General features: G+C 34.2%; 1 protein-coding gene across 1 annotated transcript in view; it reads left to right on the plus strand.

The window, feature by feature from the left end:
* Window positions 1-423: 423 nt before the first annotated feature.
* Window positions 424-24,270, plus strand: part of LOC128552801 (protein turtle-like) — a 29,282-nt gene continuing 5,435 nt past the window's right edge. The window contains exons 1-7 of the mRNA XM_053533867.1: window positions 424-693; window positions 10,113-10,406; window positions 10,538-10,870; window positions 14,933-15,238; window positions 20,630-20,758; window positions 22,542-22,575; window positions 22,778-22,849. Of these exons, the coding sequence (XP_053389842.1) occupies window positions 438-693; window positions 10,113-10,406; window positions 10,538-10,870; window positions 14,933-15,238; window positions 20,630-20,758; window positions 22,542-22,575; window positions 22,778-22,849 (1,424 nt within the window). The 5' untranslated portion in view covers window positions 424-437. The remainder of the gene's footprint in view (window positions 694-10,112; window positions 10,407-10,537; window positions 10,871-14,932; window positions 15,239-20,629; window positions 20,759-22,541; window positions 22,576-22,777; window positions 22,850-24,270) is intronic.

Raw genomic sequence — 24,270 nt, forward strand, 5'->3', positions numbered from 1 at the left:
TTTGCCGATCCTTTTCTGTCGTTCATTTCGCATGAACACCAAAAAAAATGGTTCCATTTCTTATATTTACATTTTATTTCCTTTCCATTTGTAAACAAGATAATATTATAAAGTGTCCATATTTTGTGGCATTTAACATTAAATTCAACTTCCCGGCAATTCTGTTCACCACACGGAACAACTGCGACGTCATCTAAGGAACGTTCTCCCTGACTATACGCGGACGTCGTCAAAATAGCGGTCGGTTATCACTAAGCAGCGATGACGTAAATTTCGCGCCTTTTTTTTTTTGCTGTTCATACGAAATGAATGTCAAAATTTTCAATGGAAAAGAATAGGGCGAATGTAAATATAATAAGATTGTTTGTAGACACTCATTACCCGCATTCCTGAATACATGTTTTGACAACATTTCAGATCGTCCATTGATTGAGACCATGCCAGAAATTATAACTGTAGAAGGAAACAACAGTGTACTTACATGTGTTGCTTCTAGTAAACCAGTATCTACATTCAAATGGTATAGAGAAGGACAAAGTGGAATTCTTCATCAGGGTACAGGAACTCTCGGCAGTAACAAGTTGTCATATCAAATGAATAACGTTAGGCGAAATGATGCTGCAACATATAGATGTAATGCAAACAATGGAATTGAAACAGCCGATAATAAAAATGTTCATCTAACAGTTTATTGTAAGTAATGAAATAGTACATTACCATTTGATTATAATTTGCACTAAAGGCGATGTCACTTACAGTTTATTCTGCTTCATAATATGGTTGAAGATGAGGCAAATAGTGCAAATGTTCTAAACTATATCATTAACATTACAGCTCACTTCCCATGTACTTAGGCTAAACAGGCTTATCTTTTCAGTAAAATGTGCAAAATGTTATCAACATTTTTATATAAACATTCTTTTTAGCTATATTCTTATCCAAACTATTATTTTCACAATGGTAGCATACTCATTATCAATATACCTATACAAAATACACGGAAATGAAAATGTGGATGAACACAATAATGTCATGATTATCCTTTATTATATTACCATAGGGAATTATTTGATTACGCTATTCTTCTAATCACATAATGCAACATATCTTATCAACTTTTGCCGCCTTTATATCCACCAGCTTTATAAAGTTTCTCTTCTGAACGTTCTGTCGTCAACTGGTATTCTTAAAAGGTAGTTGTTATCCTCAAATTGATGTCATCAAATGGAACTGACGGATGTTTTATGAAACTAAGTCTACATTTCATTATTTACAACCAGCTTCATATAAATCTAATTTAATATTATTAGATTAAAAAAGCTATCAATATATTTTCAAGATATTGGCGTAAAACATGAAAAATGAGCTGGTGTTGCATAACAAATGTATGTCACATATCAGGAAAACAGGAAATACATTCTTTGATCCAATATTTGTCCAAGATGGCGATAAACCGGTTAATGAGCGAGAATGTTTTTGGAAAGAAGAATTTGGTTAATAGTAAATTACAATTTTAAATATTTACATATTTGTAAACAGTACGGTATGTAATTGAAAGACTTTGTTCCAAACTAAAGAAGTAAAACATTTTTAAGATGGTTAATCAGTGGATTTGTTCAAAATTTTAACCAACTCTGATCTTTATGTTCACCGGGATGTTAGTACACGTCAGATCTTCTTTGCAAGTACTTTTAAACTTTGGATTTCGTATTCTGGTTGCCCACCCAAGATAGCGTTATTTTAGCATAAGTATAAACTAAATAAACATATTTGCCCTAAGTAATAAATGAATATGAGCACTGCTTATTAAAGATACATAATTTGGCAGAATTTATTAGGAATGCAAGTTTATTAAATTATTATTACTTCCCTTTGTCTATCTCGTTTGCGCAAGCAAGATAAATTGAAATTTGATGAATTCTGAAGCTACACGCTGTTTTTGAACTTTTCTTTTGTTTTAGACTGTTGAAATATCCTCATACTATCAAATGCAGTTGTTAACATAGAAATTACATTGAAATCAAAAGAAATATTCCACATCTTAAATACTTTTATATTAAAGAGAAGTGGTTATAACATATTATAAAAAGTAATGAAATGCTTAATTTCCAATAGTGATCCAACTCTATGTAATTGGTCTCTTTGTTCCTTACATACATCTCTAACAGAATATATGAGAACTGAAATTTTGTCATAAAATGTTGCTCAAACGTCATTGACCACCTGTAAAGAAACATATATATCTGCAAAACACCTGCTTCACTATATTTGCATGTTTGGATATAAACTTATGTAGTCCAAATCACGTGCATTAACTGGTAAATGCAGTAATTGTATTGCATAAACAGGATAAATATGATTTTAAGACCATTTATTTCATAAAAAAAAACAGCAAACTTTTTTGGCATCTTCATTGAAGGTAAAGAGCTTTCCACAACAATAAGTGTTCAAATATATTTGCTTGTTTAGATAGCGGATGTCGTCACAAATCGCATGATTGGCGTAAAACGGTGAAGGCGAAATGATTGTGATTATGTAAGCACCTGTCTTAATGTTCAATGATAACGGTAAATATAGTTGTTTACAATATACATCGAGTATTAAAGTTTTATACGAGTGTTTTTTTTTAAAGAAGTCTTCTCTATTTTTGCCAGCTTTAATGGAAATCCCGCACTTTGCAAAGCAAATATACCATATAGCGGGTTATTTCTGCGGTCAAAAAATTCTGCGTTTTCGTTCCAAAAATTCTGGGGAAAAAATTCTGCTTTTTTTAACATAAAAGGAAGAGGATTTTTTTGCGATTTCAGTGCCTAGGAGGAGGTAATTTTCCGCATGATGCGTTGTCATGAGAATGACTAGCGTGTGAAAAACAGAAAAAAACAATAAACTAAATTTGTTCAGCACAGTATTTTCCGATGCTAGCGCGATAAGTTGCTTTGTACAATACATATTTGCCCCTTGGTATAAGGGTCCCTGCAGTTCCAGAAATTCCCGGGGAAGACGGGGAAGTGACTACATTCCTTAATTTATCGCGTACTTCCTGAAGTTCAATCTTGCCAATTAAATCCTTTAGTCCACTATCATTTTCAGAAACAACAGATGTATTATTTCTCTTTATGTATTGTAAGATACTCATTCCGTACAACAATTGTACAAACTACAACTGCAAACTGTGGTATACGGGTATAAAGGTTATATAAAGGTTATTAAAGTATAGGTAGGAAGATCTTCACAAGGGATTAATAAAACCATGTCAGGTGAAATTCACTCAGTTTATTTTACTCACAAAAAAAGTATTCTGTGCGATCAACAGTTAGGACTTTAATTGACCATTAAACTCAATTACACCATTATCGGTAATTGATTTTTGACGACGGTAATTTCCAGAAGTTAGACCATCCTATTGTTAACTTTGGATTACTTTGGGTAAAATAGCGTGAAACAATGATAGTAGAAAAAAAGATGAATTTGCGGTTAAAATTGTCACGGCTACTAAACGCTAGCGCCACCACCAAAGTGTGGTGATAAGGAAAAGAGCTATCGACATTTCCGTGGTGCAGCTATCGCCTGTTTCTACTTGTAAACACGTGAGTAAAATTTATATTCTATCTTATATTTTAATTGATAGAACGTTTTCCGAAAATCGGAGAATGTAGTGCCGTGTAACAACACTTTTACTATAGGTTGGCTGTAATTTCATTAAAATCTTATGCAAATTGTGGTACCAGGAGCTTTTCTCCCGAATCTGACCGTGCCACATTTTCATATCGGCCAGCATTCGAACACCATTCCAATGAATGGACACACTGTAAGAACATACCTGCGCATGCAGAATGGTGTAAAAATGAATTACACGTATTCCCACACACCAAAGAATAACGAAAATCTCAGTAAAAAGGAAAATCACCACTATTTTTGAAAGTGGTGGCGCTATCACTCTAGTGGAGGCGCTATACAGTAGTGGTGGCGCTGTCGTATATGATAAGTGGCTATAATATTTAATTTATATGTATGAAAATCCCACAGCGAAGCATAATGTTGTTGTTGAAATTAAGGACTTGAATTCATAATAAAATTTCTGTCTGTTACAACAATGTGACCAATCACGTGATCGCGCTACGTCATTTTGTTCCCGCTACAAGCTCGAAAGTGAAAGTGAAAAGGTAAACAAAAATTATAAATCAAGGCGTAAGTTTGTTATTCAATATATTGTATAAATATCATGCACATGATTCGAAACCTATTTGAAAGTGCTACCCCCGGTACTACCATTTCCCCACCAAACCAACCTCGTTTTAATGCTATTCCTGTTCAACCACTTTCGATATGTGTGCTCTGAGGTGTTCCCACTACAAGTCAATTGCAAAAAATACAGAAAAAGCACTTTCTTGTGGATAAAATTCACAACATAGGTCATCGCTATAAACCATTGATTACTCTAAGACCATGATTAGCTCGGATATTTACTCGTAGTCGCTTATTGGACAGAAAATACCATTTTATAGAATGTTCCCACAACAAGTCCATCGCAGACCATGTTCTCACAGGAAGCAACTTTGTAATACAATGCAGGTATAAATATTAAATCTTTAAAAAACAAAATATGATGCGGCTTCAAAAAGTATTTTCGACTTCTATAATTTGAAGGGTGTTTCTTTTTTGGTGTTATATACGTCTAAAAGACGGTAGAATGATGCAGCTTAAAGAGCGTGTTTTTGTTTTTTCTTAACATGCACTCTATGTTAAATATAAGAACTTGATATATAAGGATACAATTTGCATATAATAGTAGAATTGATGAGTAAGCCATTTATTTTTGCTAAATAATTCGTAAGTCTATGTAATTCAGTGATTATAAGTATGATTTTGCTGAGAGGGCACGCTGGATTCAGAAAATGAAAGTGACCTCAATTAAACGTGAACCATAGGCGATATATGACCATTTTGTATCAATCCGCCGTAAAACCCAACTCACTCAGCCATAACGTGAACAAAATCCATTTAAGAAGTGTGTCATGTGAGTTAGATGTGACGGTTGTGCACACAGAAATGATTAAATAATTCTACCTACTCTGGAGATGGGTCTTGACGTATAAAATGATACTAAAGTGAACGAGGATATGCTTATCTAGATGCATTTCACTTTTTGTTATAAAATCTTGGTTTTGTGAAGAGGCATGAAGTATATCATTTCTTTCTTACAATTCTTATTTTCGAATAAAACATGTGGCGCGTGTAAAATACAAATAAATTATTTTGATAAAGCAAGAGGGTCATCACAGATGATCCTCGATAGCTGACCTGAGAAAGTGCGCTATCTAATGAGACTTTTAATGAGATATTCTATCACGTGTTAATAGAGGGTTAAAGATCCTAACATGGTTATGATTGAATTTCTAAAATCATATCACCCGATGAAGCTGGTTGCGTTTCTCTCAATTGAAATATTCTGTCAAAAGAATGATGAATTAGTACCGTATCTTAGTGATCAGAAATAAGTTCAATCTGGGTTCGAACGAATTACAAGTTTGGCTTATAGCGAAGACCTTGGAACACTTTAAAATCTAGACATTACAAAGTTAAAATACATCTTCGTCGCAGCACAAATGTCAATCGAAAATATTATCAACTTTCATTTGGCAAAATTTCATAACAATCCGCTGAAAATCGTTAAGTGGCGCATATAACCTTAAGTGTACCGATGTTGTCGCCAGACGGCTCTACTTCAACTCGATTGAACCTAGTGCGTCTATCCTATGAAAATGCTTATGTGTTAGTAACGTAAAATAATCAATTTTAGGCACAAAAAATGTCTGTGTAAAGGAATATAAACTTTCGTGGCTCATTTTGTATCAGTGTCAGTTTAACAAGGGGACAAAGTATAACCCAAACACTTGAATGGTATACAGTATGATATAAACCTACATCTTACGTAGATCAAGGGAGAACAGCTTAATACTACCACTCATTCTGGAACAGTAATTTAAACAAAGTTTGTAATTTTACTCAAATGATATGGCAAAGACCTTAAAAAGGTTTAAATTTTCGAAAATGATTCAAACTAGTTTCGAAATTCTTAAAGCTACTCCACTGAGATTTTAACACTAGAGGACTAGAACAACAGTTTGTGATTTTTACGTATTAGAAAGATTTGTTTCACTACGGGCTTCGTTTAGTCAGAATGAACATAGTAGTGTAAAATCGCTGTAAAAATGAAACGTTCAAAGAGAAACATCACATCAGTCTTTCTTGTGTGCCGTCCTGATGTGACGGTTTAGAGCCGACCTGTGTTTATATGTAGATGGACAGTTTGGATATTCTTTGAAACTATGCATGTCCTAATGTCATTGTGTGTGCGTAGGTTTTCCATTTTTGCCACACGTATCACAAGTCAAATGTCTTTCTTAGCTGGTGTTGTTTCCTCTCTGTAGAGGTGGCGAAAGCTTTTCCGCATTCTGCACAGACGTACTCACCGCTAGCACCTAGATTACAAATGAAAAACAAAAAGTTGCTTTCTGTGAGAACATGGTATGCGAAGTACTTGTTGTGGGAACATTCCATAAAATGGCATTTTCTGTCCAATAAGCGACTACGAGTAAATATCCGAGCTAATCATGGTCTTAAAGTAATCAATGGTTTATAGCGATGACCTATGTTGTGAATTTTATCCACAAGAAAGTGCTTTTTCTGTATTTTTTGCAATTGACTTGTAGCGGGAACACCTCAGAGCACACATATCGAAAGTGGTTGAACAGGAATAGCATTAAAACGAGGTTGGTTTGGTGGGGAAATGGTAGTACCGGGGGTAGCACTTTCAAATAGGTTTCGAATCATGTGCATGATATTTATACAATATATTGAATAACAAACTTACGCCTTGATTTATAATTTTTGTTTACCTTTTCATTTTCACTTTTGAGCTTGTAGCGGGAACAAAATGACGTAGCGCGATCACGTGATTGGGCACATTGTTACAATGTAAATACGTGGATTTTTTTCAATTTACATGAGCGGTCTAGCGGTGCCTCTTGATATTATCATTTACCTTTACAATGTGATAAATTTTGTTAAAAGATCCTTTAGAAACAAGGATTGAAACCGACAAACATGACAGCAGACTCGGTTTTGTCGTGCATGAATTGAAAGAGATATGTAACACCCTCACGTCTTCTAGCATTAAAATTTAACAGGTTACAGTGTCTTTAATTTTTTTGTGAAGATTATTTTTCTAATTCACACGTGAAAATTGATTTATCACTACTTAATTTTTCTAGAATCCCGATACTAATTTATGTATTCTCTGTTTATCTATTGCAGATGGGGATTTTCAAGGGAAGAAGGAAAATGGGACTTTTCCTTACATCTAAAAGGAAGAAAAAATATTTAATCAAGACTTGCCCTCCGATAGGAGTAAGTCAAGAAAGACTTTAAATATGGATATGTTTCAAATGATGACAATGAATATGAAGAGTTATCTGAAAATGCTAACGATCTGGAGAATTGTGAAACTGTTTTTTATTCGTTTGGATCTCAGGAAGACTCCACTATAAATTACGGGGATAATACGACGGATTCGTTCGTTTTTAAAGAGGAATCTGAGGAGGATAGTGCATGTATTGCAGCTGTATTCAAAGACGTTTTACAAATACTTGAAAAAGAAAATATGAATAGCGAGTTTATAAACTCTGATCGTGTTTTCTTTCTTTAATAACACCAATCTCTGCAGGAAAATTACCAATTAGAGAATACTGGTGTTTGTTTTGTTCCGGATGCGTCAGAAGTTCGTATTATAGCGCCACCACTACTGTCTAGCCCCATCACTCGATTTATAGCGCCACCACTTTTAAAAATCCTGGTATATTTCTTCTAACCCGAGATTCTATTAATCATGGTGTGTGCGTATATAATAATTAATCATTTCTACACAATTTGCATGCGCAGGTATGTTCTTACAGTGTGTCTATTCATCGGAATGGTGTTCGAATGCTGGCCGATATGAAAATGTGCCACTGTCAGATTCAGGAGAAAAGCTCCTGGCACCACAATTTGCATAATATTTCAAAGAAATTACGGCCAACCTATAGTAAAAGTGTTGTTACACGGCACTACATTCTCCGATTTTCGAAAAATTTCTATCAATTAAAATTTAAGATAAAATATCAATTTTACTCACGTGTTTACAAATAGAAACGGGCGATAGCTGCACCACGGAAATGTCGATAGCTCTTTTCCTTATCACCACACTTTGGTGGTGGCGCTAGCGTTTAGTAGCCGTGATTGTTGCTTGGTAAATATTCTGCTGGAAATATTTTTGCGATTATACCGAGAGACCGCAGAAACGTAGAAATAACCCGCTATACGGTATAGTTTTTGTGACAATCCCATAATTTTGATCGAAATATACAACAAACTTACATGTCTTTTTCCAAGACGCTTATGTTGAGCTCGTCATAGTTGTCAAAATTGTTGTTCGGTGTATTTACGTTAATGCGGACATTCGTCCGTCTAATTTTTCAGGACAATTACTTTGAAATTACTATGTTACAACCGTCTTTATATTTGGCATAAAATGTTTGCCTCAATGATAAGGTGTGTGCGCGCTAAACCAAGGCCCATATCGCAAAGGTCATTATAACTTTTAGGGGACAAATGTCAGATAAGAGCTCTTATAATTGACAGGCAGTGAGCAATCGTATCTGCTTGGCATAAATATTTGCTTCGATCAGACTGTGTAGTTTCCTAACTCAACGGTTAAATGTCATTTCAGAGCTTAAACAGGCAATAATTTTGACATGCATTGAACATTCCTTTTTAGTTCAAGATCAGGGTGAGCTATAAATGTAGGTGAATGGTCCATCGTTCGACCTTCTACGTCAATATTTTAACTTAAACATTTTCTCCTTTGAAACTGCTGATCAGAAATACACAAAACTTAAGTCTGTAGTATTCTGGCATGCACCTCTCTAAAAATCCAAATGACTCTGTTTGGCCTCTTTCAGGGCCGCCTGAGAAAAAAATCTTCTAATAACTTCACATGAACCATTTGATGAATCTTCACCAAATTGTTTGTAACCTTCTTGTATGACCCGCTCTAATTTTTATCAAATGCTTCCGCTGTTTACTAAAAGTAGAGAAAGAAAACTTCAAATGACTTATTCTCATGAACATTTTTTTACGGATCATTGCAAAACTTCACGTGCAGTATCCTAGCATGGACTTGTTTCAAATTTGTTCAAACTGTTCCGCTTAACCCCTTTTAGGTATAACCATAGCTAAAACTAGACACAGCCTTGAACGATTTCTTCTCATGAAACACCTGATGGATCTCCATGGCACTAAATCTGTAGCAATTTGTATGGTTCTCTCTCATTGTTTTCAAATGGTTTTCTGCTTGATTCATGCTAGAGGCTGACAGAACTAAAACTAGAGAAAAAACCTTTAAACGACTTCCCATGAACCAGTGATCCTTACAAAACTTGATCTATAGCATCGTTTTATGGACATCTCTCAAATTTGTTCAAATGATTCCGCTTTGCCAATTTTAGTTTTATTTGGCAAAGATAATTACCCCAAGGAATCATGAAACAGGACAAAGGTTCTTATCTCAAGGTCAGTGTCACATTAAAAGGTTGAACGTTTCGTCAGATAGTGTTGGTGTTGTAACTTTGACTTGTATCGACCTTTTATTTTTAATTTGCTGAATATTTTAAGTTACTAAGGCGGTGCGTCAACAAATAATGGGTTCAACATTGTTGCCCTTTTGGGCATCAACATTCAAGTGTTATGAGCTTCGCTGATTTAAAAAAAGTGTGTGGGGGGGGGGGGCATTCAAAGCCTAGAAGTTTATTTCGGTTTCCTCTATGGGTTCAAAAGCTAGCTTTGGGTTTAGAATTTTTGCATGCGAGGAAGCCATCCAGCTGGATTACGGAAGGCCGGTGGTTCTATCCATTAGCCCACCTGAGCCTATAAGAAAGCTCTTATGGGCACCTTTAGTCTTCCTAAACAAATGAAAGCTGAAAATTAATCATTTGACATATAATTGTATTACGTTAAACCGAATCGAAAAGGGAGAAAATAAAAAAACGGAGTTTACAGATTTACATAATTTCTAGATCCCCCAGATGTCACAGCAGTTGCAATGAATACCACTGTCAAAGCTACAGCTGCCTTGATAACGTGTAGTGCTAGAGGGATGCCAAACAATAACTATAAGTATGGTAAATGGATACAGACCTGGTCTGGAAGTAATGTTCTTGTATCAGAGAAACCCGGCAACGAGAAACTGGAGTTAAAGAACTTAACATATGAGCACTCTGGAGTTTATACTTGCTCTGCAAGTAATGGAATTAAAGTCTTTTCTACAAACAAGGAATTCATGAAAGGATCCGTTCAGTTGGTAGTGAAGTGTAAGTTTACAATTTTATATATTGTCTGCATAATGGCAAGTAGTTATATATGCATTTCAGATATATTGTAATGGTTATAATTATAGCTGTGACTGTTCTTGATTTTCAAATGTCTTATTTAATATTTTCAGCATTCCCCATAATAACAAACGCTACAGAGAAAATTCCAGCCAAATTAAAAGAAAATGCTACTTTAGATGTTTACTACTACTCAAATGTAGCAGAGTCAGATGTGAAAATCTACAGAAAATTTAATGAATACAGACATGAAGGAGTTATCTACAGTGTGTCCAAAACTCATGTAGAAGTAAATTTACCCGTGTTTACTCGTATCATTAGAACTGGTGGAACTAGAGCTCAAATCTTAATTCAGATACTGTCGATAGAGGACTTAGGAGCTTATGATGTTGTTGTTGCAAATGAAATAGATTCAAGCACACGATCTTTTGAAATAGTTCCAAAAGGTAAATTATTATGATTAGTTTTTGAAGCTTTCCTTACAACTTAAAAAAGAAATAATTTTAAAGCAATTTTTATGTTAGAAGTAACTTGCATCTACATGGATCTGAATTTACTTTAAGTAAATAGTGTTCATTTAAATTAAATGATACATATTTACATTCCTTTTCTTGCGAACACCTACAGCTAATCCAGCATACATAGTACATAGTCACAAAATTTGAGGTGGAAGAAGTCCGGGTAACTTATAGTAAGATACTGTAATATTGTTGTTAAAAATTTGAATGTATTTCCTTGTTACTTTCTTTTAAATTATCAAACACTAATCCCATAGATTATCCCTCCAAGTACACTGTCTATCCCCTTCAGCTCCCGTTTATACACCTTCCCTATTTCACCGGCCATATCTTTATTACTAATTATCCTTTCTTGGTATCATCTCTCGGCATAAATCACTTCGCCTCTGTTATACACAGTCCAAATCAAAAGTGTTTTTTTTTTTCATTTTCAGTATTCTGTATTTAGTATCCTAAATACCTAAGTAAACATTCTTTTGAAATATTCCAGACTCACCAGTTTCGACGCACGTAACAGGTAACATGGCCGCGCTTTTTCATTCAGTAACATACGTGACTCTATTAGATGATGCATGTGCACTAAATTTTATGCATTGAATCACACCAATAACATATTATTCTAAACAACTGACTGCCAGAAATCAAAAGGAAAACAACAACTAGTGTAGTCGGACATAATTTTTTCTGAGACACCTATTTCAACGCATTTTACATGATACTTGTTACGAAGCTTTTGATTGGCTTAAATATTTGTGCAATCACTGTAAGTAATGTGTTGCACCATAACTGTCACGGATGATGCAATAAAACTTAACACAAAAGGAGATGCAAGTAGATAATCAATATTAAGGGCAAATGATATAAATAAATCTGAAAACATATAAACATTCATGAACATAAGGGGCCTAGAACATAAATAGTCACTCTGCTTTTTCAATACACATTGTCTGATGTTTTTTCTTTCATTCTGTTGGACTGCAGTAGTTTCTGAGGAATTTGGCACATTTTGTTTATACAAAATGTTAGATGGACTCAGTGTTCGCAGCCTACTAGACAAGACAACAAAATTTGAAGTGTGCAGTAATGATTGCATCAATATGTAATGCGTACACCTTCCAAAACAGCGCATAAAATAGTACGACTACATGTGTCACATGTCACTGATGTGACCTAGATAGCACCAAAGTCGACTGCAGACGTACAACAAAATTTCCAACAACTTTTTAAATCTAAGCTTCCACAGTGACGTTTTTACAATAGATGAAAATTTGCATTAGTAAAAACATTAAAAATTATGTACACAGTAAATGTAAGTTGATAAATATCTTCAAATCCCGAATTTTCCAACTGTTTTACCGGTAAAATTAACCATGATGTTTTCTGTCATTACACCGAGTAACTACGTCATCGGAAACCCCAAGTTAAACAAAAACGAGGTCAAAACAAAAATGGCGTCGAAATATATGTACGTAAAATTACGTGGTGCAAGAAATTTACTAAGAATGAAAACGTTCAAAAGAGTAAAAATGACTTAGATTGTTTCTCAATAATCATGATAATACAATATTATGGCCGTTGAATTTATCAATAATCCTAAGATTCATATTATTGACATATTAATGAGTACTTTTGATCAGTTTCAAAAAAATACATAGGATGTTCAAGAACATAAGATTATGTACAAGTAAAGTATTGGGAAAATGTACTGTAAACTAAAATATCACCCTTCATTTAGAGTCTGCATTGTCGAGTGGTTAAAGTCGCTGACTTCAAATTATCTTTCACAAACCAATGTGGGTTCGAAACCTCGCTTGCGATGTAGAATGCTTACATGTCCATGTGGAATACGAAAGGTCGATGGTTCTACCTAGGAGCTTATGCTGAAATAATACTGATAGGGGCACCTGGATTCTTCCTTGTCTGTCAAGAGCTTGAAAGTCGCCTTTGCGCAACAGTAACGTAATGAAACAGGTAAAATGTTTGAGTCCTTAAAAACGGGCCAATCTTTATAGTGAATGCCTATAACGCTTTTAAACGGGGTAAATTTTTCTATCCTAAAAACCTGATCCCGTTTTAGGAACCCTGAAACATTTATTTTTTTTATTTCTAGTTCCTGTAATTGAAACATTTATTACTTATGCTTCTGAAAAGCGGACTTGAAATTTTCTTTCACTATTTTAATATATTACCTGTTAAATTCATGACACATAAATTTTGATAGAATGTCTTTATTTAAAATACCTATTTTTATCGATATAAATCAATAAACTGTCAAATTTGCATAACTTAAGCATTCTAGAGAAAACCCTGACCTATTTAAATTCAAATCACGCATAATAAAAAGCTTTATAAGACAAACATAAAGCTTATGTAGATTTGGAGACAATATACGGGTTATCCCGATAAAATGACAAAAGTGATCAATAAAATCGATCTTATTCGTAATATCTATCATTATCGATTGTTTCAAAATACGTATTTGAACGGCAAAAGTTAGGACTCTTGATCCGGTAACGTACACAACCGTATTTATTACGTCTATCGACGTTTAAATTGTTGGTAATTCACATGTTTGAATGTAAAAGCACGATAGGATGGTAGCATAAATAAGTGGTTTCTGTGTTAACAGTTTTTGTAATACCCGAAAGAGCTTTGTATCGTTGAAGAACGTATATTTGGTTCTTACCCGAAAGAACACTGCGTCGTTGAAGAACATATATTTGGTTATTTTATACGCTTTTATACGGTAAATGAAGTCATTATAATGAAATTCTGCTCTTGAGCTGAAGAAACAGCTACAACCGAAAAAAAAACAACGTTTTGGGGTTCATTTTAACGTTGTTAAACGTATTTTTATTTCAAAATACGTCAGATCTATGGTCCTGTTTTAAAACCTCAAAAAAGGCACCCGTCTCATAACGTAACAGGCAACCACTGTAACGATTGGCCCGTTTGAGAGGCATCGAAATTTTTACCCGGTTCAGTACACTACAGGCAATCGCTGTAAAGATTGGTCAGGTGCGCAAATGTGTTGTTGTGACGTATTTCCCAATAAAATGAAAACAAACAAATTATCTTTAATTTGGTCAAAAATTGCCACCCTACTTCACATTGGTAACACATTAGATACCTCATTTTTTACAGTCTCAACACGGGTCAAATGTCTTGAGTAGTTCTCTCAAAACTAGATTAAATATTTATGCTCAAATATTTTGGACAAGTCTGATCATTTACAAGGTTAGTTAAAAAAAACTAATGGCCCCTGAGTTAGTCACAATCGTCATATGTTAAACATTAATATCACATGTACGACAAGGATATTCTTGAATAGGAAACACCAAAATAAAACATTTGTGAGCAAGATGACAGACATGTTAACAGTGTAGGGTCATAAGTACCGTCTTGTTTGACTATTCTCCAGACGAGTAAACATCTACACATCCTCGTTGCTATCATGTGTTTCTTCCTTTTACTGAATTATTGTCTTGAATTTTCTTTTTGAAGATGTTACTGGGTGAGTCTCATATATATGTTATTCAAAAAAATAAGGAAAAAATTTAAATCAGCTACTCTTTCTGGAGTTCTGCCCATTTCTTAATTTTAAATAGGATTAAAAAACGTAGCAAGACAATATTTTAAGACAGGCGCATGTGTACATTGGAAACATTTTTAATCTGCTTTTATACATAATGAAAAATAAAGATGGCTGTTGTACACGCTTAAAGTCTATTTTTACATCTTTTAATTCATTTTGTGTTTAATATCCCTCCAGCAGTCTCCCAGTTTGTTTCTTTCATTTACCTATACATGTCCCTGCTTACCCCTTTCCTTGTTCACACTTAAACTAAAAGATGCAGACTCTTTCTTTCAAAATTTCATCCCTTACTATTTCAATCTATATACAAGACCCGATTTTGTCAAACACCTCGTGAATCGAAAAATGGAAAATATCCACTTTAAAATCAGTCGTGTTTTACTTTATGTATCTAGGTCCTCCTATCAAGCCATATAATGTCACATTAGAAAGTATTCAGTATAACACTGCACATTTGTCCTGGATACGGGGATACCATGGAGGGCTTGCACAGACATTTGTCATACAGCTTAGTGCTGACCTAAATATATGGAGAAATATTACAGTCAATGGCGGAATAAATGAGAGTTTAGAACCGATATCTGAAGTTCTACGGGATCTTCGTGATTCAACAACGTACTTTGTTCGAATGTATGCTTTTAATAATGAAGGAAGTAGTCCATTTACAGAATTCCTTAACTTTACTACACCTTCACACACAGGTAAGAATGTAAGAATCAAAATACCTGATCAATATGTTACGAAAAATAAACAAAACAGAATACTACAATGCAGTATCTTCATTATGGTCTGGTTAAGAAGGTAGTAATATTAGTATGTAAGCATGCCTAACCGGAAGCTGACAGGAGGATTTACGACAACGTTTACTACAAACTAAATGTGTTTGTATATTTATTCTTCTGAAACAAATTAATTTTTAAACTTAATAGTTTGATAATGCTGGTGTAAAAAAATAAACTAAAAATAATTATTTCCAAATTTTATGTATAGCTGTTAAAGACCAGAATAACAATTATATAGAGTCTTTAATTGGCTACAACCGATCTGAGGTACAGTATAATGAAAAACAAATTTTGGTTGCATGTAGATAACTTTTGATAGAAACAGACTGAGGTACGAAATAATATTCTTGGACTTTAGGACCACAATTTAAACAATTTATGGATATTTGGTCAATGAAACAAATATTGCCTGAAAAATAAAATATTATATGGAATAAGCAATATTTATGATCTTTGAGGGTGGCTTTAATTTGAAAGGTCCATTTTTGCCATTATAAGTACAATAAACAAAATATCTGTTTCAATTTTCAATAACAGATTTTTTTAACAAAATTTTTTTTAACAAAAAAAGCTTTGTACTGTCTTAATATTCAATCCAATGTCAAATCCAATATCAAGTCATTTTACTCTTGAAATTGATTAGGCCTTCTTCCTTGTTCTCCGTAAAGAACTGACGAATTAGTTAAGTTTTACCCTTTAAGTACGTCTGGGAAATTTGGTGCGGATGAGCTCAATATCTGTCACTTCAGGGATTCCCCGAACATTCGATTCAAGATTTAAATAAAGGATATCAACATGTCGAACAATTTACATTTTTTATAAAATGGCTGGGTTATTGCAGATATAAAACAGGTTCTACCAGACAAATGAACTCGTGCACATTTTAGTAAGTTTTGGACAATGTTTTTCCTAGATATTGAAAGGAGTTCACAGATTATATCACTTGATTATCAATGGCGAAGTTATAAGAAGAACGTCTACTTTTTCAAAAATCATTTACATTTGTCGTTAAAGTGTTTATATTTAAACCTCGAATTTCGCTGTATTTCTCGATATCTTTTAACATAAAGGGTTTATGGCTATTTGGCGGAATAAAATGACGTCATCGTCAGCATGTAAAAGAGCGAAGAGTTGCAGTTCATCTATTCTTAAAATGTCACTAAAATCTTTGGTTATAATTTTATAAAATTGTTCACAAAACGGGAACTCGAATCACCCTCAAAACCGATATCACGGATCTGAAAAACAATCGGAAACATTTGACCTATATTTTACGCGCGATTTAACAGTAGTATACTATAATTTAATTAGCCCGCCCGCTTAGCTCAATAGCGAGAGTGCAGATCTACAGATCGCGAGGTCGCGAGTTCGAGCCCTGGGCTAGGCGTATGTTCTCCGTGACGATTGTGTCTCAAATTATTCATCTTCTTCCGCTGATTCATGTGGAGAAGTTGGCAGTTACTTGCGGAGAACAGGTTTGTACTGGTACCAGGGACACTGGTTAGGTTAGCTGCCCGCCGTTAAATAACTGAAATACTGTTGAAAAACGGTGTTAAACCCCAAACAAACAAACAATTTATAATTTAATTGCTTTGACCGTTCTGCAGGTTACGTTTTCTAAGAGATGGAAACATTTCTATCAATTTTATCAAAGTATTTTTCATAGTTTTAATAAAAGCAGTACACTTGTTTTTGGGAGGAATTTACAACTTTTACTAGAAAGGAATGTAATATAGATATGCAGTCAATGGTGCAATTCCTTTCATTATCTTTTCAAATTTTTCAGTCCATTTTGTTAAATTGTTTAGTAAAAGGTATGAATATATATTAGCTATAACGTTAGCTATAAAGTTAATCCGAGTAATGCCAAGGTAGTTTTTGCGTCCTCCATTTCACCCCTTTTGAAAATATAAGTTATTATAATTCAAGTTTGCCTCGATAGCCTAGTGGTAGAGCGTCCGCTTCGAGTGCAGGAGGTCGTGAATCCAATCCCCATCAGCGTCATGCCAAATACTTGAAAAATGATAGCTCCCTTTCTTGGCGCTCAACAATAGAATGGAAACTGGCTTCTCTTCTCTCATATCCTCCGGGAGATGGATCCATAAGGAATGAGGTGTCGAGTGTCACTAATATAAGTTGTAGAACTTGCTTCGCAATCGAACTGAAATAAATTGATATTAACTAAGCCTGTTATTAACCTCAATATTCATAAGATACGTTCAGACTACGATGATCTTGTCCCTGTCCCAAACTATTTTCGTGCGCATGTATTTTCATAAACTGATACAGTTTTCCTCGATAACTGGAAGTTAATGCTGTGTGGTCAGAGGGTTCGTTAAAAACTTTAAAATAGGAAAAAATGTTAAAGTTACAAAACCAAGTTAATAAAGCAACAAATGATAATACAAAATTCCTCGCCATGAACAGTCTGTGTATTTACCTTCGTTATGGTCCTAAACAAACGACCATTAGCATGTGTCCAGTTTGTGCCACCTAATGTGATCAACTACATGGACATTGTTAACTCCTTTTGGAATATCAAAATTATTTATGATACGTAACTGATCGATAGTTTTGTCAAATATAAAACTATCGAAAAAAACTGCCGTTTGACGGTTTAAGCCGCTTGAGACATACTGGTTTACCTTACCTAAAGAGTTAAACATTAGTGTCCAATTCAAATTGCTTAAATTGAAGATCTTGCATGTCGTATTTTAGCAGCTCCCCTGAGCACGAAGGGCCTTGTTTGAAACTGGGTCATGGGGGTCAAAAACAAGGTCAGAAGGACAGATCAAAGGAAAATCTTTTTAACACTCTAGAGTCCACAGTTAAATTTGAAACTCATTAGAATTGGTCAGAATGGTTGTCTTGATGACCTCTAGATCAAGTTTGAATCTGGGTTATGTGGGTTAAAATCTAGGTCACCTGGTAAGATAAAAAGGAAAAGATTGTTAACACTCTAGAGGCCACATTTATGATCCTATTTTTATGAAACTTCGTCACAACGCTAAGCTTGATGATCTTTAGGCAAGTTTGAAACTGGGACACGTGGAGTAAAAAACTAGATCATTAGGTCATATCAAAATAAATCTTGTTAACAGTCTAGAGTCCACAGTTTACGTTTGAAACTGACTGAATTAGTCAGAATAAGTATCTTGATGGCTTATAGGGCAATTTCGAAACTGGGTCATGTGGTGTCAAAAACAAGGTCATCCGGTCAAATGAAAGGAAAAGCTTGTTAACACTCTAGATGCCATATCTATGACCCTATCTTCATGAAACTTAGTTTGAATGTTTATCCTGATGATCTTTAGGCCAAGTACGAATCTGGTTTGAAACTCATGAGAATTAGTCAGAATAAGTATCTTGATGACTTATAGGGCAAGTTCGAAACTGGGTCATGTGGGGTCAAAAACAAGGTCACTAGGTCAGGTCAAAGGAAAATCTTGTTAAGACAAGAGACCACATTTTAAGTTTGAAACTAAGGTGAATGAGTCAGAATGTTTATATTGATAAAATCTAGGTTACGTTTGAATATGGGTCATCTGTGGTCAAAAACTAGGTAACTCGGTCAAATCAAAGAAAAACTCTGTGGTGTGTGTGTGTGTGTGTGTGTGTGTGTGTGTGTGTGTGTGCGTGTGTGTGTGTGTGTGATAGGGGCTGTATTTTAAACTGCATATCCGGGAAATTTGATCAGAATGATTTTCATGATGTAGTGTAGATCAAGTTCGAATATGGGTCATCTGGGGTTATAAATTAGGTCACCTTGTCAAATCAAAGAAAAACCCTTTTCATTTGATGCGCATGAAACTTAGTCAGAACGTTTGTCTCCATGAAATCTCGGAGGAGTTTTTAATCTGGGTCACTTAGGGTCAAAAACTAGGTCACCAGGTCAAATCAAGGAAAAGAATGTTTACACTCTAGAGGCCACTTTTTTGCTCCAGTCTTCCCAAAACTTTGGCAGAATGATGGTTTTCATGACATTTCGGATGAGTTCTAATCTAATCTAATATCTAGGCCAATCTGAAACTAATCATGTGGGGTCAAAAACTAGGTAAGTAGGCCGGATCAATGGAAAGTCTTGTTAAGGAGGTAGGTTACCTTGTTACCATGGTGACGCATTTTCTCTCATTTTTAAACAACTATGTATGAAAAAGGGATTTTCGACGGCTTCAGTACCATTCTGTTAATGACCAACATCGATTATTTGGGTAACATTATTAGCAAAATACCAAGCACTTTACATGGTACCATATTTTTTTTAACGTTTAAAGTAACCATGGTAACAAATTATCAAAAGAAACTGAAAAATAGGTATTACAAATCAAACTGCCCAATTGCTTTTTCAAAATGGTCGTAATAAGTAACCTTCCACCCAGCTATATTCCCAATAACATCAGTTACCATCATCAATTTCCTTACATTCCGCATAGCATTTCAATATAACTACATAAAAGAAGCAAAATATTGATCATTATTCAGAGCGAAAGACTCATAAAAATATTTCAGCAAATAATGGCTGTTTAAAAATAGTTCAAACAAAGAAAATGCACAGAATTACGTACTTTCAAAATAAAAGCTATTAATTTTACGGGGTAACTGACACGTAACGTCATGACGTCGATGACGTCATTTTAAGGCAACAATGTTTTGAAGTGTTTCTGCGGCAATTTATTCATTATTTTTGGATTATTAAACCATGAAGCATCAGATCGGAGACAGGTTCATGATTTATTCTCAGAAGAATGGATATACAAACACATTTAGTTTGTCGTAAACGTCGTCGTAAATCGTCACGTTAGCTTCCGGTTGGGCAAGCGCACATACAAATATTAAGGTAACCTACCTCCTTAACACTCTAGAGTCCAAAGATTAAGTTTGAAGCCCATGAGAACTGGTCAGATTGTTTGTCTTGATAACCTCTAGGTCATGAACTAGGTCTCTAGATCAAATAAAAGAAACTGCTTGTTTACACTCAAGAGGCCGCATTTTTGGTGCAGTCTTAATGAAAATTGGTCAGAATATTTGTCTCCATGACGTCACTAGGTCAATTATGTTTATACTGTTATGGTGATTTCTGCATTTTTTGTTTAAATAGTTCACACCCATAATAGATTCATTTGTAAACAATTTAATCTCTGTTAAATCTATGTTTAACTTAAACATGTTCTCAAAGTTAGAGAGCATGTAAACACGTTTCATTGAACTAATAACATTCACCTTTACACAACATATTCTTTTAATTAAGTTGAAACATGTTTGAAGACAATATATTGTGCAGTCAATAGGCCTATATGTAAATATTTTCAGGAAACGAAGACCATTCTGAAAACCAAGTGGCTATAACATCAAGTATAGTAGGAGGCGTAAGTGCTGTTTTTGTGGTTATAGGAACTGTCGTTATTGTTATTATTGCAAGAAGAAAATTTATCGCAAAAGGTAAATAGTCAGTAAAACATGTTATATCTGTTGTTATGATTATATTCTAAAACTTTTTTTTTTGTTTCTTTTTCTGATTGTCAATGTTTCTGTAGTTTTAACATTGCTTAGTTGTAGCATCATTCAGCTCATCGTTACAAATGTACCACTGTTAATGGTTGCTTAAAAGGTATGATATATGTACATTTCAATACATACCAAGGTCCATTCTAAAAAGAACGACAAACTGAATATCAGAATATCATGTCAGTGTTAAAATGTTCATAATCAAAAAGTAATTAAATATTAAATATTTTATTGCACATTGTGCATCTTTTCGCTGCTTCTGATTGTTTTCTTCGAATGAGCGATTCGGTCCTAGTTGTATCAAAAAACAGTAGCATCCTTTCGACGCTATTGATAAGAAGTTCGACTCTACTGAGTTGCATCTCTTGCTTTAATTACATGAAATATACGATGTTAACCGACATTACGACACGACATGCCGATATTAATGTCGCGCGTCCTGTCTCATTGTTGTACGTCGTGTCGCATGTTGTGTCGTACTGTCACGCGTCGTATTGTGCTCGTGCCGCGCGTTGTGCTTCGACCTAACGCGCAACGGACGACACACGAGCTGAACAGGATTCCGTAAATCTGTTGTATCTTCTTATTTATATATCAAGTAAACTATTATTGACACTCTTAGCTAGTTTTGACAAATAACAATATGTGAACATGTTCTTTGCATGATATTTTCGGTCATAATATTAACATTCATACTGTCATTAGTCTAATCATTACAGCAGTCAGGCATTTAGTCAGTCAATAAGGTAGCCTTAGAAATCATTAAATAAGTTATTTTATCAAATTGTATTGTAATTGTTGTTATCCGTAGATATTGGAAGACAGGACTACAAACTAAAAGAATTTGAAACACCCAAAAATTCAACATTCAACAGGTCGTAAAGTTGTGTAAACCGAATATATTTTTTGTATTCTGTATACTTTAGACGAAATAGAAAACAGAAAGAGACACTGAAAAAAATAGGAATAATTTGCATGAAAACTTAGAATGACTTTGTTCTACATGAACTCATTTCGGAGTACCACAGAAACCAAATTAAGAGTGCTTCAATATAAGTTTATCAAACGCATCCTGCTTACAAATGGCTTATTACATAAATGTAAAATTGTGAAGTCGAGTCTCTGTTACCTGTAATATGCACACAGAATCCCTTATTCACTTGTTCTGGGAATGACCAGTAAGACAAGGATTCTGGTCAGGTATCTTATAATATAAACATACAACTTTACAACAAAATAATAGCTTTCTGCTTGTTATGCAATGTAAAACAAATGATATTTTAAATTTCATACTACTGATGGCGAGACATTTGTTTTATAAATTCAGACTAAATAAAAATAACCCACATACATGTGTTGCTAATTTCATATCAGAAATAAAACAACGAAAACAAGCAGAAGTAACATTGTACAAAGTAAGATTAAACTAGCTACGCAAAATTCAAATGGAGCAATTCAAATATTTAACAAAGAACATTATACTCGTCTCAAATCGCACTGACAACTCTCAGCTCGGAAAACCCACATGAACGTCATTTCCATTTTACGTCCCTGTTATATTTCTTCTGTTCTCATCGTTTAACATTATAGATATATATGTATAATATGTTTTTTTTTATTATGTAACAAATAGTAAATGAAAGTTGGTGTCATTCATTAATTTATTCAATAAGTAAATATATGAACATTTTTTAGTATTTAAATCAATTATTTTCAGAAACCCGCAGGTCAAGAACACAAAAGGCAGTAAGGTAATATTCATTCCAACTTTTCTGGACCCATATAGCATCAGTTAAAAAGTCAAAACGTCCTTAGAGTGTATGTTTGCTTGTCTTTAAATAATAAACAAGAAAATAGTATTTTATGATAAATTTATTTAAAATGTGATGAAAATCGAATACATTTATATGATCAATTATTATATATTGTTGACATTTTCTTTTCATAACACAGTTCCGTTGAGAGAAATCAAAAGCAGTCACAACCTCAAACAGGAATGGGACTGAATGACCTAGATTCTATGCCGTAAGTTACAGAACAATTATCGCATAAATTCTCACAAATATAAGCATTATGACTTGAAAATATTTCACTAGTGTGTTGATCTCTGCGTTTGTATCGCGCTGGTTGGCTGTTACTATTTGTATTGTCCGAGTCTAAATGACGACTGCGATACGAAAAGTAACACAACCAAAGAAACGCTGTAGACGAAGGCACAGATCAAAACACTCGTACAACATTCACATTCACATCTTGTATCATTAACTCGGTGTTTTCTGAACCCGTGTTATCTGTGACGGTCGTTTATTTTGTCTTACATCCATTCTGTGCTGAATTTGTTTCAGTGAAAAATACAATATACAGAAAGAAGCCTTGTGTTCAGCAAATGCTCTCCATTAAGGTGGTGTCACGTTTTGAATTTCCGGTGAATAACAAAAAAACCCAAAGAATATTCAGTTCTTCCCAAAAACCGTTATGTTATGATTCAACCAGATAGTTTCCTTTGTCTACCAGAAAGGAACAGTTCTTATATCTTAATATTGAGGTTTGGTACCTTTATTACAGACAATAAACTAAAACAATAGAAATTCATACGTGGCTTCGGTGAGCTCAACAAAGCAATTTCAAGCATAAATATTAATGTGGAATGTAAAGTAAGTTACACACTACAATATCCTACCAAGATATTTACAAAAACAATGCATCTGCAGAATAGAGAGATAAAAATAATTTTGATAGCTCATGAAAACTAATGACAAATTTTGACAGGTATATGATGACTCATGACCTAATTAATTTTTTTCTGTTATTTCTAACTTTCAGTTCGATTTTCTTAAAAATGCGTCTTCTATATTGTAGCTTACAACTCGTGAATTAAAACAATATAAGAATATATTGTTACCTTACTGTCGTTTTGTCTATCCAAGTCACGTACGAATTCCTATTGTTTCAGTCATTTGTCACTAATTAGAGCAACTCACAGTGTTGCAATCATACAAAACAGAGTCCTTATTTTCACATAGATATTGAGGACTCATCTAATGAGCACATGTATTGGAAACGCAGTTTTAAAACCAGTTGTGTATTGCAATAATTCTAAACTATCTCAGCCGTGACGTGTCCTTAAGAGTGCAATAGAAATTCCGGGAATAAAATATGTTGAAAAACAAATATAGTCAAACCAACCGTCTAGGGTTACAGAGTAAATGATGAAACATGATGGTGTATTGTTGACAAAGCCTGTATTTTGAACGGCTATTGTGGGTAATAGTCAACTTACAGGCTTTTCTTATTGGACTTTCGTCCTTATTTTTCTACATTTTAGGCGTATAATACTATCATCGTCGTCCTTTCAAACAAACCAAACCACCGTTCATACAGAACAGGAGTTTCTGGTGTTGTAACTGCTTCTGGAAGAACTCATCTGACACTCTAGGGTGTTTTCG

The sequence above is a fragment of the Mercenaria mercenaria genome, unplaced genomic scaffold, assembly GCF_021730395.1.
Source record: "Mercenaria mercenaria strain notata unplaced genomic scaffold, MADL_Memer_1 contig_3169, whole genome shotgun sequence".
In the NCBI taxonomy this organism is placed as follows: Eukaryota; Metazoa; Mollusca; class Bivalvia; order Venerida; family Veneridae; genus Mercenaria; species Mercenaria mercenaria.